This window comes from Anolis carolinensis, chromosome 1, assembly GCF_035594765.1.
Source record: "Anolis carolinensis isolate JA03-04 chromosome 1, rAnoCar3.1.pri, whole genome shotgun sequence".
NCBI classification, from domain to species: domain Eukaryota; kingdom Metazoa; phylum Chordata; class Lepidosauria; order Squamata; family Dactyloidae; genus Anolis; species Anolis carolinensis.
This window is the reverse complement of record NC_085841.1, coordinates 182,452,756-182,469,620: the sequence shown is the minus strand read 5'-3', so window position 1 is coordinate 182,469,620 and position 16,865 is coordinate 182,452,756. Positions and strand designations below refer to the sequence as shown.

The 16,865-nt window shown below is 42.6% G+C and overlaps 1 protein-coding gene across 1 annotated transcript in view; it reads left to right on the top strand.

Annotated features, from left to right (window-relative positions):
- Nucleotides 1-16,865, top strand: part of cps1 (carbamoyl-phosphate synthase 1) — a 167,290-nt gene that overhangs the window by 67,462 nt on the left and 82,963 nt on the right. The window contains exons 17-20 of the mRNA XM_062961130.1: nt 1,015-1,159; nt 5,455-5,665; nt 6,368-6,566; nt 12,406-12,582. Of these exons, the coding sequence (XP_062817200.1) occupies nt 1,015-1,159; nt 5,455-5,665; nt 6,368-6,566; nt 12,406-12,582 (732 nt within the window). The remainder of the gene's footprint in view (nt 1-1,014; nt 1,160-5,454; nt 5,666-6,367; nt 6,567-12,405; nt 12,583-16,865) is intronic.

Sequence of the window (16,865 nt, the reverse complement as noted above, 5' to 3'; positions counted from 1 at the left end):
GCCAGGTTGCTAACTGGAGTGCCGCACAGGGAGTGGACAATTCCCATGTTGCGGCAGCTCTCCTGGCTACTGGCCTGCTTCTGGGCTAAATACAAAGTGCTGATTTTTACCTATAAAGGCCTGAACGATTCGGGTCTGCTTATAACCCTACATGGACACTGCGGTCATAGGAGGGAGCCCTACTCTCGGTCCCACCTCTGACTCTAGTGCAGTTGGTGGGAACGAGAGAGAGGGCCTTCTCTGTGGCCACTCCCTCCCTCTGGAACTCCTTCCCTATGGAAATAAGAACAGCTTCCTCACTCCACCTACAAGAAGCAATTGTAAGTACACTTCTGTACACTGGCCTTCAGAGAGGAGGGTGATTAGCTTCTATTAACTTATTGCTTTTATTCTGCCTGATGAGGCTGATTGAGATCATACTGCCTTGTACAGCCACATTTTTATTATTTGTTTCTACGTTGGTTTTATCAATTTATTATGCTACTTATAATATAGAGTCTGACCCTATCATTTAATAGAAATAAAGCTGTTATTATTATTATTACTAACTTTTTAATAGCAACCAGAAGCTACATTTATCTCGCATCTACCAATCCCCATGGTGCCAGTTAACTGAGGGCTCTTCCACAGAGCCATATAACCCAGAATATCAAGGCAGAAAAAACCTACACTATCTGCTTTGAACTAGGTTATCTGAAACCACACTGCCATATATTCCAGTTCAAAGCACAAAATGTGGGATTTTATTCAGTTGTTTGGAAGCGGCCCGAGATTTCATTGCATTTGCAACAAGCTATCAATATTCCTCTAACAAAGGAGTGATACATATTTAATTACTCTAATAAAGTTGAACCATATTGGCCATTTTTGAATGGAATGGTGAGCCAGAACTATAGAGAGTGCCCTTTGGCAGAAATTATTTCTGTACAAGTTAAATACCAAAAAATGTCAGATTTCAGCGATAATGTTTCAAATTCATTCCCCCCATTTTATCTCTTCTTTTTCTCTACCAAGGCATTTGCAATGACCAACCAAATTCTTGTGGAGAAATCAGTTGCAGGATGGAAAGAGATTGAGTATGAAGTTGTGAGAGATGCCGTTGACAACTGTATTACTGTCTGCAATATGGAAAATGTTGATGCTATGGGGGTTCATACAGGTAAATTTGGGCAGAGATGTGTATTTGATGCCTTTAAAAACAAGGATGCAATTTTAAATTTTGGGCCGCCATGTTCAAGTGATCTTAATGTATGCTCTTATTTTAAGGTCCTGTTGGGACAGAATGCAGTTTGGCATTCAGTATCAGCTGAAAATGCTTTCAAATTACTGTGATTTTAAAAAAAAGGGGGAAAGGAAAATCAAGTTCTTGATCAGAAATATATAACCATATTGATAGGAGCAATCCACCTTATTCCTTAAATGTACTACTTGGGAAAGAAAATTGCATGTTACAGCCATACGATTATAAAAGTCTATGGGATGCAAGTAGTTCATTGAGCCTGCTTTGCCAATGGAGGAGGAAAAACATGCCTCTTCAATTAACATAATACAGTTACATTAGAAGTGGAAGGAAGGTTCAGTCAGCATGTGCACATTTCAACTGAGGCTGCCACATCAAGAGAATTACATAAAGTATTCTCATAATGCACCTTCTGATGATATCTTATGACATTCCCATTGACTGACAATGTGAAATTGGAATATCTTACATGTGGACAATGTGGAGCCCACATGGAGCCCCCGGTGATGCAGCGAGTTAATCCACTGAGCTACTGAACTTGCTCATCGAAAGGTTGGCAGTTCAAATCCAGGGAGCGGAGTGAGCTCCCGCTCTTAGCCCCAGCTTCTGCCAACCTAGCAGTTTGAAAACATGTAAATGTGAGTAGTAGATCCATGGGTACCGCTTCTGCGGGAAGGAAATGGTGCTCCATGCAGTCACGCTGGCCACATGACCTTGGTGGTGTCTATGGACAATGGCAGCTCTTTGGCTTAGAAATGGAGATGAGCATCAACCCCCAGAGTTGGACATGACTAGACTTAATGTCAGGGGAAACCTTTACCTTTACTACATGTGGGCAAACATGCAGACTTGGGACCCCTACATTAATTCTCTGAAGTCCCTCCAAAATTTGTATTTCCTGCCCAATAAAATCATAGTGTAGTTTGGATTATTTTTCTCCTGAAAACTAGTTGAAAGCCTCCAAAACTGCCTGCAAACATGATGGATGACCTCTCCCAACTGCATAGAAGCTTCCTCAAACATCTTGACCTTCCCCACATTATTTATAATTTTTCAGGCCACTTTGCTCAGAAACTGGCCTAAAGCCTCCCAAACCATCCAAACATGAGACCTTCCTCAAGACTCAGAACCTTTTAACACCCCAAGATCCTCAAAGAAAAGAGGTCAGCTGAGAACTGACCAAATCCCACCAAATGCAATGATGTAACTCACTAGGATAATGATCCCACTCCCTCAATAGTTTCCTGTGCCTGGTATACCTGATTTTGTGATTCTATGTTTATTCTATGACTGAAGCAGTGGCCAAGTGCAGTCAAAGGAATATTGTCATGTTCATTTATAGAGAAATCAGTTTCACTGGGATCAATAGGATTTTCTGCTGTTGAGTTTCCAACTGACTACAACCCTAAGGCACACCTATGACTGGATTTTTTTTTTTTTGCAAGATCTGTTCAGAGGGGCTTCCTCTGAACACCCTCTGAGGTTAAGAGTGTGTAATTTGCCCAGGGCCACCCAGATGGGTTTCTCTATGACTGAGTGAGGATTTGAATTCTGGTCTCCAGATTCCTGTTCCAATGCTTAAACCAGCGCTGTCCAACTCAGCTTTACAGTCCCTTCAGCCTATTGGGAGGCTAGACTATAGTTTGAAAAAAACAAACAAACCATAAACACATTCCTATTCACACTGCATATATCTTATTTATAGTGCAAAAAAGCAGGAAAAAACAATACAATACGTAAAACGAACAACAATTTTAACCAACATAAACATAATATTTCAGTACGAATTGTGGACTGCTTTTGCCTGATGAGAGAATCAATTTCATTAGGATTATTGTTGTTGTGTGCCTTCAAGTCGTATCAGATAGTGGTGTATGCTGCCTCGGAGTTTGGTGGAGTCTCCTTCAGCAGAGGTGACATGGGTATCTATCAGGAGGGCTTTGATTGTGGCTGGGAGGGGGGTTATAGTTGCCACCTGGCTCTCCCCTTTTCTTCCCAAGGCAGGCCTGGAGAGAGAAGGCCAGTGGAAATTTGAACAGGGGCTGCAGTTGGCCCCCAGGCTGGAATTTGGACATGCCTGGCTTAAATAATTGCTGGTTAGAATGGGAGTTAAGGTGCAGAACACCGACATGTGGATAAGTTAGCCTACATTTTTAAACTGATTTCCCCCCCCAAAATTTCTAAACTTACACACAATCATAGAATCATAGAGTTAGAAGAGACCACATGGGCCATCTAGTCCAATCCCTTCCATGCAGGAAAAGCACAATCAAAGTATCGCTGACAAATGGCCATCGAGCCTCTGTTTAAACGTTTCCAAGGAAAGAGCTTCCACTACACTCTGAGGTAGAGTGTTCCACAGTTGAACAGCTTGTACAGTCAGGAAGTTCTTCCTAATGTTCAGGTGGAATCTCCTTCCCTGTAATTTGAACCTACTGTTCCAGGATAGCAGAAAACAAGCCGGCTCCCTCTTCCTTATGGCATCTTTTCACATATTTATACATGGCTATAATGTCTCCTCTCAACCTTCTCTTCTGCAGGCTAAACATACCCAGTTCTTTAAGACACTCCTCATAGGGCAGGCATGGGCAAACTAAGACCCGGGGTATTTACCCCAGGCCTTCCTAATTTTTCCTGTCCTCTTGGCAGAAGTACACGGTGGCCTGCCACATCCTCATGCCAAAAAGATGGTGGGAGAAGGCATGTAGCAGCTGAGAGCCCTCTGAGCCCTCTCATCCACAGTGTGTTTCAACCAGCAGGCAGCTCCATTTTTATGCCAAGAGGACGACTCAAACAAGGCACGTGGCAGCTGAGAGCCTTCCAGAACACTCTCAACTGCTGCCTCTCTCACCCTTCTCCTGACATAATGCCAATAGGACAGTGCGGAAATGGGGGGGGGGGGGGGGAGAAGGATTGGGACAATCGACGCATGTCCTCCCTTCCTCCTGGCATAAGGATAGGGCAAGCAGCCCTGTCCACAATGCGGCCCCAAGACAAAAAAGTTTGACCATGCCTGTCATAGACCTTTGATCATTTTAGTTGCCCTCCTCTGGACACCTTCCAGCTTGTCAAAATCACAAGTTTAATAGTTTTTAAAATTGGTGCTTGTTTTCCATTATGCTTTAATTGTTAATAATTTAGTATTCTCTCTTGAGTTATTACATGCTTCTGAACCATTTTTCCAAAACTGATATGAAGTATAAGGCATATACTTTACTCATGTGAAAAGTTGACATCTGGATGGGCATGCTTATCAATAAACACCTTTCTTCAGTTCACTTACACCTCCCTTCTAGAACCCTAAAAGAGGCAAATTTCCCCCACAATTCACAACCATGCTAACATCTTGAGAACTGCTAATAAAGATTTCACAGGCTTCAAAGGCATCAGCATTGCGAGGCTCAGCAAGACTTATATTTAGGAAGTTTGATAATTATAGCTTTGCTGAAAGCTACATCTTTATAAAAAGAAATTAAATTTGGTCTGATGCTCATGCACAATGGATAGACTTTCTTTCAAATGTAGAATGCTTCTGTTGGCCTGAACACATATGCTGAATTTATCAGAAATATACAGAATTCAAGATGAGTTGAAGCAGATGATTTTGGGATAAAACACCTTTATTTAAAATACAACAATGAGAATTTTTTAGCATCATTACTTGTGAATACTATTTTGCAAGCTATGAATATTCTATTTAATTATATCATATAAGAAATAATTTATCCCAAAATTGAAAGTTACTTACAAGGGGATAAATCCCAATTAAATCTATTAAGGCTTACTTCTTATTAAAGATTGATAAGATTGATCTGCTAATTCCACAGTGGAAATTGTGTGGCCCTCCACATGTTGAATTGTTGAAATCCTTACCACTGACTGTGCTGGTTATGTCTGCTGGAAGTTGTAGTTGAACAACATCTGGAGTGTTATAAAATTACCATTCCTAATTACAGTGGCCTTGATCCCATTACTGCTGTCAAATAGAAGAGACCCATTGAATTAAAACTTAAATGGTTTAATGGTAAGTCAACACCTGTGTAAATTTCTTTGATTCTGTGGGCCAGCTCTGTGATTAGCAATTGGATTTAAGCCAACTTGAAAACTGAAATACATCTAAAGACTTTAATAAAATCTCTATTTTGAGCAGGTTTGCTGTGGCTCTGAATTACCCACCACCTGAGAGTTTCACAAAGTTTTGCTTCCACAAACAGGTGATTCTGTTGTAGTGGCTCCCAGTCAAACACTTTCGAATGAGGAACTGCAGATGCTGCGGGAATCGACCATCAAGGTTGTGCGCCACTTGAACATTGTGGGAGAGTGTAACATCCAGTATGCATTGAATCCCACTTCTCTGGAATACTGCATCATTGAAGTTAATGCTCGGCTTTCTCGAAGCTCTGCCTTAGCCTCAAAGGCCACAGGGTAAGATGGAAAATGATACTGATAAAAGACTTAAACTGGGTTTCCCCTCAAATTTCTTGGATCTACTTTATTTTAATTAAAATACCAAGATTTGGACCCAAAGTGGTGGCTCAGAAAGCTGATTTGGTAATTCACTATAGGTCAATGGTTCTCAACCTGTGATCCCCAGATGTTTTTGGCCTTCAACTCCCAGAAATCCTAACAGCTGGTAAACTGGCTGGAATTTCTGGGAGTTGTAGGCCAAAAACATCTGGGCATCCCAGGTTGAGAACCACTGTTATAGGACATGTACCATAATGCATAGGAAATGGCAGAAAAATGGCAGTGGCAGCAGCGTCCTATGATGTGGTGCTGGTGCTTTCCCCTCCTAGCAGAGTAACCCTCAACTTACCCATGAGTCATATCAAGATCCACACTTGTGGTCCCCCAAAACTACCTTCAGCTTATACATGGGGTCAACTTATATAGGAGTATTTACAGTGGATCAGAGATTATAAATTTTTCTGATGAAGTAAGTTCTAAAACCAAGCACTATTTTATATAAGCCAGTTACAATCCTCTATGAATTTTAAGGAAAATTATTTTATTTAGGATCTGCACATGTCACTTTGATCTCTGTACTCATTCACCTATGCTTCCTTGCATTATTTTTCAGCAAAGTCATGTCAATTTGAATGTGTTTTCCTGTTTCACTGATACCAGATACCCTTTAGCCTTCATTGCTGCCAAAATAGCCCTTGGGATCCCATTGCCTGAAATGGAGAATGTGGTTTCAGGAAAGACAACTGCCTGTTTTGAGCCAAGCCTGGATTATATAGTAACTAAGGTACCCCGCTGGGACCTGGACCGCTTTCAGGGTGCCTCTAGCAAGATTGGGAGTTCGATGAAAAGTGTGGGTGAGGTGAGTTTTAGAATTATATTTCCTTTTTTTCAAAATGCTCTTAATGGGATGAATAGTTTAACATTCAGGTGGTGAGTTGCTTTTGTTGTTGTTGTTGTTGTTGTTGTTGTTGTTGTTGTTGTTGTTCATGATACTGCTGCTACAAATTAAATCAGTATCATAGTCAAAATAGTGCCATGGATGGGCTTGCTTATGCAAATGGTTTCTTGCAGTTCCTTAAAGTGCCACTTCTGGGAATATTTGTTATCTATAGTAGTCTCACTGATGTAATATGACCTTGTGGTAAGAAACAGAAGAGAAATAGGATGCACCTAAGGTTGGAGAAAAGGTTAAACTTGCATTTATTGTTTCAAAAATTATCAGGGATAGATTGCAGATAAGAGATCATCTACATTTTAGTAATAAAGCTCCTAAAGCTAGGTCCCGTGCGTGGGAGTAAGCTGTCCTGAGGCAAAAGCCTCCTGCATGATCCTTTAACAGACAAAGGAACATAAAAGACTAACTTCTGAATAAGGGGAAGACCAAAACCCCCCCAAAAACAAAACAGAGGAGTCAGACAAAAGGGCAGGCAAGGACCCTAGAATCCCATTTAATACTGTACAAGTATTTATGTCTCTTTGCTTCCAACACCACTATTGACTCTTAGGCCCCTTCCACTCAGCTGAATAAAATCCCACATTTTCTGCTTTGAACTGGAATATATGGCTGTGTGGACTCCGATAACCTAGTTCAAAGCAGATATTGTGGAATTTTCTGCCTTAATATTCTGGTTATATGGCTGTGTGGAAGGGTCCTCAGTAGGATGGTGATCAAGCAAAGGTCAAATCCATTCCACCCACAGTTCTGAAGAGTTATATTGACAAGAGTTTCCTGTTCCACAGTGGACAGGATTCCACCCTTCATGTTAGTGAAGCACTTCTGATTATTCAAAATAATTCACATATTTTATCTTGTAAAGGCATTAATTTAATTGTTCTCAGTGTTCATATGGAAAGCAATCTAAACTCCAAAGAAAGTGGCCTACCAGAAGATACCTTTTGAGATACCAGCAGAGATCTACAAAATTTCCCTCTGATTCTTTTACCTGGAAATCTCCTACTAATACTACTGTGATCTTCTATGAATATGATGATAACTGTGTTGTTCAGGGGGCACTTGCTATCCACTGGCATTTAGTTCAGGGAACCCTTGTGTATACCAAAAACCTTGGATGCTCAAATCCAATTATATACAACAGCATACTGAAGTACTATCCTTTATATCAGTGGTTCTTAACCCGAGGTCCCCAGATGTTTTTTGCCTTCAACTCCCAGAAATCCTAACACCTGGTAAACTGGCTGGCATTTCTGGGAGTTGTAGGCTAAAACCATCTGGGGACTTTTATATGTGTGCTGTAGATATGCTCTCAATATCTTTGAGGATCTCGAATGTAGTTTCTGATGCTATGTTATTGATGCAAGACAGAAAACGGTAGAGAAACAAAATTTAACATTTCAGTCATTATAGTGTATTCAGTGGGATAGAAGTGCATGAGACTGAGTTGTGCACCTGGAGGTCTCTAGTTCAGATCTTCCCTTCACTTAGGACCTCATCAGATGGGTGAAGGCCTCTGTTTCCATGCACTGTGGAAATGGAGCCACACGGGAGTCCCATGGATACCATCACATGACATAAGGGCACTCCATGGGGCTCTGTTTCCACAGCGCATTGAATCAGGGCCCTACAACTTCAGAGTCCGGTGTTACCCAACTCCAAACAGCCTTAAGATGGGAGAAAGCAGGGGAAAGATAGGTAAAGACGTGGGATGGCTGGCCAACCCTCAAGATGGGGAAAGATGGTTGTTTTCCCCATTCCCCCCTGCTCCAACTCAATAGGCTGCCCTTTGGTAAGCTACTCTTCTCTCAGCTCCATCCCCAGTGTTCAGAATAGAGATAATAATAATAACAATACTGATATGGCTTAGAAGGTTGTTATGATTAATGAAATATATATGAAAGACATGGAAGAATATTATATAAATAGCAACATTTTTTGATCTATGTCTGCCCCCCTGTGAAGTTCATTAGAGCCTAAATCTGTGCTTGAACAGCATGAGTGTTAAAACTATTCTATGACTGTATGAAAAATAGGAAATGCTTAGTTCTTTCAAAGGCCAAAGCAGCCTATAGCATTGTTGTGCTCCCTGTTGGATATCTGCCTCGCTCTCTCGAGTTCTAACCTGAAGTTTAACTCTGTGGACCACCTCCTGGTTATTCAGCAATTAAGATTTAATTGCTTTTAGACAAATGGTTAGGTCAGGATGAATGGTAATGTGTGACAGAATTGTCTGTGGAGCTCAGAATAACCCAATGCCCTTGTGGTTGTCTGTCTGAAAGCCTCAGAGCATTTACTTTGGAGTAGTTCATGGACTACAGTTTTGAACAGAGATCAGAGGTTGGTTGATTAGCATATATTTCCACAAGTGATTTTTCTGAGTGTGTGTTCATAATTTCTGGGAGTTCTTTAAAAGAGAATATTTCTGTCTCTTTTCTATATGATGTTGTCATGCTTGAAGTCCTTATCTATGTAAATGTTTTATGTGCTATTGACAACATTGAAAGAAGCTAATATAAAACATGAGTCTAAAACTTGCTGGGGTTATCATACCAACAGTCCACTTTCCAATATTTTCCTACCAGCCTGGCATTTCAAACTGAGGATTGTAAGAGCATGGAAAAGGTTATATGGCATCCCAACCTTTGGTCTAACTTATCTACAGGTTGAGAAAGAGTGGCTATTCTTATTGTTTTTCATCTGCCTCCCACCCTTTGAGAGGATGTTGTACAAGTCCTCAATTTTATGACTTTGCTTAAAGGCCTTTCTATCAAATTCCACACTTCCATCAGTTGGCGAAGTGTAGTGATTTTGGTAGCCCCCAGAAATGAGTAATTGAAACTCACATTTTCTTTTTCTTCTTTGGTACCATAGTTTATTGCTTCAAGGCTGGAATCCTTAGGAGCAGGAGGCATACAGATGGACCACTGCAATGACAGAAGCTCTGATCCATTTGGAGTCTTGCCAATTTTTTTTCACATGGAAGAAGCAAAATATGAAGCATTTGCCTCCCCCCCCCCGCCCAATTTTGCAAAGTCTATTGCACAGAAGAAACCTATATGGCATGAATACAGTTAGATAAGCATGAGGGTGTCCAAAATTTCCCTCTGTATTAGGGCATAGTTGGGTTTCGGAAAACTATAAATCCAGCAAACCCTATTATCTTCTCCCTCCCTTCCCACTGACACCCTCAAATTTGCCCATATGCCCCATGAGGTTGGAAATCTCAGCAAGGCCATTATGGAAGGTTTTACTACATCTGATTTGAACCAGAAAGAGAGAATTAGAATTGGCTATTCCCCTTTGGGGTTGTATTATTAATATTATTATATTTATTTATGCTCTGATTTATCTCTCCCGAAGGGGACTCAAAGAAGCTTAATATAAAAGCATTGGAACACAATTTAAAATATATAAATATACAAACATTAAAAGAGAAATAAATTATTATTATAATTATTGTAGCATCATTGATGATCTCTGAGGAAAAGCTTTGATCAATCTCATCCAGAAGTGCAATTGAAAAGAAAATAATACCACTGAGAAGACTGTAGTAATAGGGTCGAATCATTTGGGTGCCCTGTCTTCCTTCTATGTGTACCTATCCTGACTCCTCTTCGATGAAAATTTGTACTCTTAGGTATATTTTTGCACCTCTTCTCTCTGCCTTAGCTCTTTCTCAACAATTCCTTACCAAAAAAAAAACTAGATTAGATTAGATTAGCAACCCTGAGCACCTTTCCTATAAAAGGGTGTGTCTACTGGGAAAGATTAATAGTGATGCTCTAGATCCAACATGTACTTACTGAATATGGGGCCAGGGATAAGGATGGTCCAGCTTGTTTCCTTGCTGGTTCAGCCTGTCCTCATGTCACCACTGCTGCTCCGTATCTTCCAAAAGCTGAGGGAGAGGCTGGTCATCACCTGTCACATCTACCGAGGTCATAACTGGAGTGATCCCTTATAACAGAGTGGCAAGACTCCAAAGTATAATGATCAATTATATCTTCTCCAGTCTCCTTTTTTCTTAAAATGCTTGCCAGACATCTGTTGGGTTAAATTATTTTGATATCTGAAACCTGCTTTGGAGAATCAGTTCTCATCACTTCTTTCTTAAGTATAATTCCTGTTTTGGACAAAATATAATTCAGGAGGCACGGCTTAGCGAAACGGAAAACATATGTAAGGATTTGAAAATGCAATGATTTTGGAAGGTTATTTATGTACTGTATTTAACATAGGTGTAAAGTGCTTTTTCATTAGATCAATGCAACTTGCAATGGATGAAATACTGCTTAAGTCTTAAAAGAGCATAAAACTCTAGAAACAAGAATGACACACTAATAAGCCTTTGCAAAACAGCAGATGATAACAGTATCCATTGATTTGTAAAGGTGCATCCCCACTGTTATATTAATGTAGTCACATTCCATTTTAACTGCCATGGCTCAACTTTATGGAATCCTGTAAGTTGTAGTTTTATGATGTTTTTAGCCTTCTCTGTGAAAGAGTGCTGGTGCCTCACCAAACTACAAATGCCATGATTTCATAGCATTGAGCCTTGACAGTTAAATTAATGCCAAACTGCAGAAATTCTATAGTGCAGAGCCAGCCCAAAGTCACCCGCCATACCTCAAGACAATATTCAGGACTACATGTTTTTGTTGTATCGCCCCCCCCCCCTTTTCCTTTGATTATAGAAAAAGGGGCTTAAAATCGTGTGGCTCCTTAACCTATTTCCTTATTTCCACCCACCATCGCCATCTACAAGGCTACTGGAGGTAAGACACATTTGATAATGTTAGTTCTGTCCTACCGTGTTGCTGGATTGTAGTCTCTGACATTCCACATGTTGGCTATGTTCGCTATTACTGTTGGGATTTGGAGCCCAAGAACATCTGGAGGACCCCATGATTCTCAGCCCTGAGTTATAGGAGTGCACTTAAAGTCAGCTTATTTATGTATGTGTAGCTTGATTCCATGCATATTTATTCATAAGCAAACAACACTGTTGCTTATAGTCTGTTGGTTATTTCTAAATAAGTATGTAGAGGATAAGGATCCCACTGCTCCAGATTTTAATCAACCTAATTGACTTGGACTATTTTTCGTCTTCTATTTTCTTATCACTGTTACCTTGGCTGTTATTAGAGAGATCCATATTAAGGCGGTTTGCTTCATAAATATTCAATAAAGCTGAAATAATGACTTCTGGCTATGGAAGAAACTTATATCTAATGAAGAATTTAATATTATTGGCTGGAAGTTTGAGTTTTGATGCAGTGTCAATACATTTGAAAAAAATATATAAATAAGAAATATAAAAATCAGCATCAAGGCCATATCCAGCAATTTTTAGGAAGCAGATTTTGTTTCACTGATGTGGGATTTTAAAAGAGAACCTCTCTTTGTCTTTCAAGAAAAATATTAAATATATTTTAACAGAATTCTTTTGAGGGCTAAAAGGCACACTCATGTAGCCCAGCTATTTAGAAATAACATGCTGTGCTTTTAATTATTTATCACTGACTTTGTGAATGCATAGGTTGTTTCATTATACTGGATCTTGTAAATCAGTCTCAGACAGCAGGGCTGGCAAATTGTCTGGCTGATATTATTTTAAATTTTAAGGTATGCACATAAAGAAATGTGATCATTACTTATTTAATCTTAAAGAAGAGGGTTGAGTGACCCTTAAACAAGGTTATATTTTATGCCAGCCAATAACAGGACTTCCATATTGCAGGTTATGGCTATTGGGCGTACTTTTGAAGAGAGCTTTCAGAAGGCACTAAGAATGTGTCACCCTTCGGTTGATGGCTTCACCTCATGCTTGCCCATGAACAAAGACTGGCCTTCTGATGTGGATCTCAGGAAAGAGCTAGCTGAAGCTTCTAGCATACGGTTACACGCAATGGGCAAGGTATTGCTGTTGGAAAAAGACGATTTGATCTAATCTGTTCTGTATGAATGATGATTACAATCTACTTTCACTGGTGATTTTATAGGGTTTAGAAGGGCCACACTTTCCATTTATTTAATTGCTGCCAAGCCAGTATGAACAATTATTATTTTAATCTGCACACAGGAATGTCTGTTCTGTTCCATGAGGCAGATCATCATTGGGTTCTTCAATGCCACATGGTCCTACTTCTGGAAGAGAAGAGATTACTAAAATACTTACGTACTGAGCAAGCTGGTAGTTTATTGCTAAAGGTGGAATGGAGAAAACATGGTATTATTTTGTGGAAGCAGTTTGATCATGTAGTAAAGTTACAAGTGTCAACTAATTAACTTAAGACAATCATCCACAAATGTACAATGACAAATTTTGCCACATGGTCAACTGATTTTCTCAATAAGCAGAATAGGCCTCAGGACCCTAGACAGATAGAGCAGCAGTCTTACCATATTTCCTGATTAAATAGGATCAAGGAGACTACTAACGTTAATGTTCATATTCATAGGAATCAGAGTTGGCATTCTTTTTCTGCCCATCCCCTCCAATTCCATATTGTATTGCACAAAGCCCTTTTGTTACCTCACCAACAATATGTGCTATTCTGAAAAGACCAGACAATGATTTCATCCAGATAGCGAGATATTGAAATGCATCTTAGGTTCTTTTTGATTTTTGAAATTTCAGCTTTCTTCACTTGTTAAAATATAGTTCAGACAGCTGGAACTGTGCTGGTCAGAAATCTCTGCATGTGTTCTGACACTTAAAGAATGAGCAATTTATTCCTATTAAGTGCAAAACCTTGTTAAGTCATGTTGCAAGCCTTGTCAAAAGTCCTTTAACTCTCAGTCTCCTTAAGAAATGCCTTTTTCTCTTTGATTGGGCTGAGACGAGTTATTATACTTTACATTTGAAATGCACATACAATTGCAACCTCTATAATACCAACTGTTTCTTTGGTTTTGAAAGAAGGAAAAAGTCAAGATGCTAAGGATACCAGTTTATGTGAACTGCTCAGCCAAATCTAAATGACAAGAGTTTTGCTTCATTTCATGTATTTGATGAAATAGGCCATTGGCCACAAAAGCTCATGTTACGGGGCATAATTCCCAGTGAGTTGCATGAACCATGATGGTGCTTCTAGACTCTAGCCCCCTTTTCAGAGTTCCACTTTTAGACTCCCTCCCCAATTTTAAGCTATGCCTGTTTCACCTCTCAACCCTGCCCACAGACATTACCCTTGTTTAGCCCCCTGTCAATGTCAGATGACGTTATGTCAGATGACTCCGTCTCTTTACCTCTAATGGAGATGGGTTCCTTCCTTAATCAAACAAATACCTCTGTGGGCCCCACATTTCAGGACAGTTGACTAACCCCCTTAAAAGGCAACCTTAATCAATCCCCCAGGAGGTAGAGGGTTCCCACGGGTGGGGCACCATTGAGGTAGTGTGGGGGAGGAGGAGGAGGAAGAGCCGTCACTTGCAACCCAGGGAGAAGCGCAACAGAGTTTTTGCGACCCTGGAGAGGAATAGGTGTGGTAGTCTTCAGGACAGACCCCCCGGCCTTAAGGTTCTGCTTCTGAATGCCAGATCTGTCAATGGTAAGACAGCTGTTATTCAGGATTTAATCCTGGATGAGGGGGCGGATCTGGCAGGCATCACCGAGACGTGGTTAGACGAGCTGGGTGGGGTGAATCTCACTCAGCTGTGTCCACCGGGTTTTGGGGTGCATCAGCAGGCCAGGGCTGGGGGGCGGGGAGGAGGAGTCGCGGTGATCTTTCGGCAGTCCATCGCCCTGATCAGATGCGCCGTTCCGCAAACTTCGAGGTTCGAGTGTGTCTTCCTGAGGGTGGGAGCCCGAGACAGCGTGGGGATTCTGCTGGTGTACCATCCACCCCGCGACCCAGCAGTCTCCCTGTCCGAGCTAGCAGATGTGGTCTCTAATGTGGCCCTGGCCTCCCAACAACTTATAGTTTTGGGAGACTTTAACATTCATGCCGAGACCACATTGACAGGTGCAGCTCAGGATTTCATGGTTGGCATGACGACCATGGGGCTGTCTCAAGTTATATCTGGGCCCACACATCAGGCGGGACACACGTTGGACCTTGTTTTTATTGTGGACGGTGGGACAGTCAGAGTGGAAGAGCAAAATATTCTTCCATTGTCATGGTCTGACCATCATCTGATCTGTGTAAGTTTCGCCGTGTCTTCTAACCTCCGCAGGGGTGGTGGACCCACTAAGATGGTCCGACCCAGGAGGCTGATGGATCCGGATGGACTCCTGAGGTCTCTTGGGGATCTTCCTGTTCTGGAGACTGGCGATCCTGTCGATGTCCTGGCTGATCGCTATAATAGTGAGCTGACAAGGGCATTGGACATGATCGCTCCCGAACGTCCCCTCTCGCTGCGTAGAGCCACGTCGACCCCTTGGTTCACTGAGGAGCTGGCTGTGATGAAGCGTGCGAGGAGGGGACTAGAGTGCATCTGGAGGAAATCTCAGGACGTGTCCGACCAAGCACGGGCTAAAGCCGCTATTAAGGCTTACTCCATGGCTTTGCGAGCAGCCAGGAAAGCTTTCATGACTGCTCGCATAGCGTCTGCGGCCAATAGGCCATCTGAGCTGTTCCGAGTTGTGGGAGAGTTCCTGCGGCCTCCTGAGGCCCAGGGGCTCCCCGATGACTTGGCAGCGATTTCGCGCACCATTTTGCAGGCAAAGTTGCTCAGATACGCCGTGAGTTGGACTCCAGTTTAATTGTAGTTCCAGCGGAGGTAACCGAGGTACCTGTCTGTTCGATCTTGTGGGATTCTTTCCAGCTTGTTCTTCCTGATGACGTGGAGGGGATTCTTGGGTCTGTGAGGGCGACCGCTTGCGCTCTGGATCCTTGTCCCTCTTGGCTGGTTAAGCTGGCCAAAGAGGGGTTGTTGGATTGGTTTGTGGCTATAATAAATGCCTCTTTGAGCCAGGGGTCAGTTCCATCCTGCTTTAAGCAGGCGGTAGTAAAACCGCTACTTAAAAAGTCCTCGTTAGACCCATCCGTATGTAACAACTACAGACCAATTTCCAACCTCCCATTTTTAGGCAAGGTTCTGGAGCGGGTGGTTGCCACGCAGCTCCAGGAGTTTCTCGATGACTCTGATTTTCTGGACCGCTCGCAGTCTGGCTTCAGGCCTGGGCACAGTACCGAGACGGCTTTGGTCGCCTTGGTGGATGACCTCCGCAGGGAACTGGACAGGGGGAGTGTGACCCTGCTGGTTCTCTTGGACATCTCAGCGGCTTTCGATACCATCGACCATGGTATCCTTCTGGGACGGCTCTCTGGGATGGGGCTTGGTGGCACTGTTCTGCAGTGGCTCCGGTCCTTCCTGGAGGGCCGTTCCCAGATGGTGAAGCTGGGGGACATCTGCTCGGACCCCTGGCCTTTGACCTGTGGGGTCCCGCAAGGGTCTATTTTATCCCCCATGCTTTTCAACATCTACATGAAACCGCTGGGAGAGGTCATCCGGAGTTTTGGAGGGCGTTGCCATCTCTACGCAGATGACACGCAAATCCACTACTCGTTCCCATCTGACTCCAAGGAAGCCCCTCGGATGCTGAACCAGTGCCTGGCCGCTGTGGCGGACTGGATGAGGAGGAACAAGCTGAGGATCAATCCTGACAAGACAGAGGCCCTCCTGGTCAGTCGCTCGTCGGATCGGGGTATTGGGTGGCAACCTGTGCTGGACGGGGTTGCACTCCCCCTGAAATCACAGGTCCGCAGTTTGGGGGTCCTCCTGGATTCAGCGTTGACGCTTGAGGCTCAGGTGTCGGCGGTGGCCGGGAGGGCTTTCGCACAACTCAAACTTGTGCGCCAACTGCGACCATACCTCGTGAAGTCTGACTTGACCACGGTGGTGCACGCCTTAGTTACCTCTAGACTGGACTACTGTAATGCACTCTACGTGGGGCTTCCCTTGAAGACGGCCCGGAAGCTACAATTGGTCCAACGCTCGGCTGCCAGATTAATAACGGGAGCGAGTTACAGGGAGAGATCTACTCCCTTGTTTAAGGAGCTCCACTGGCTGCCGTTCATTTTCCGGTCCCAATTCAAGGTGCAGACCATCATTTATAAAGCCCTAAACGGTTTGGGACCCACCTACCTTCGTGACCGTATCTCCGAGCCCTTCGATCATCAGGGGAGGTCCTCCTGTCGCCACTGCCTTTATCTCAGGCCCGCCTTGTGGGAACAAGGGAGAGGGCCTTTTCTG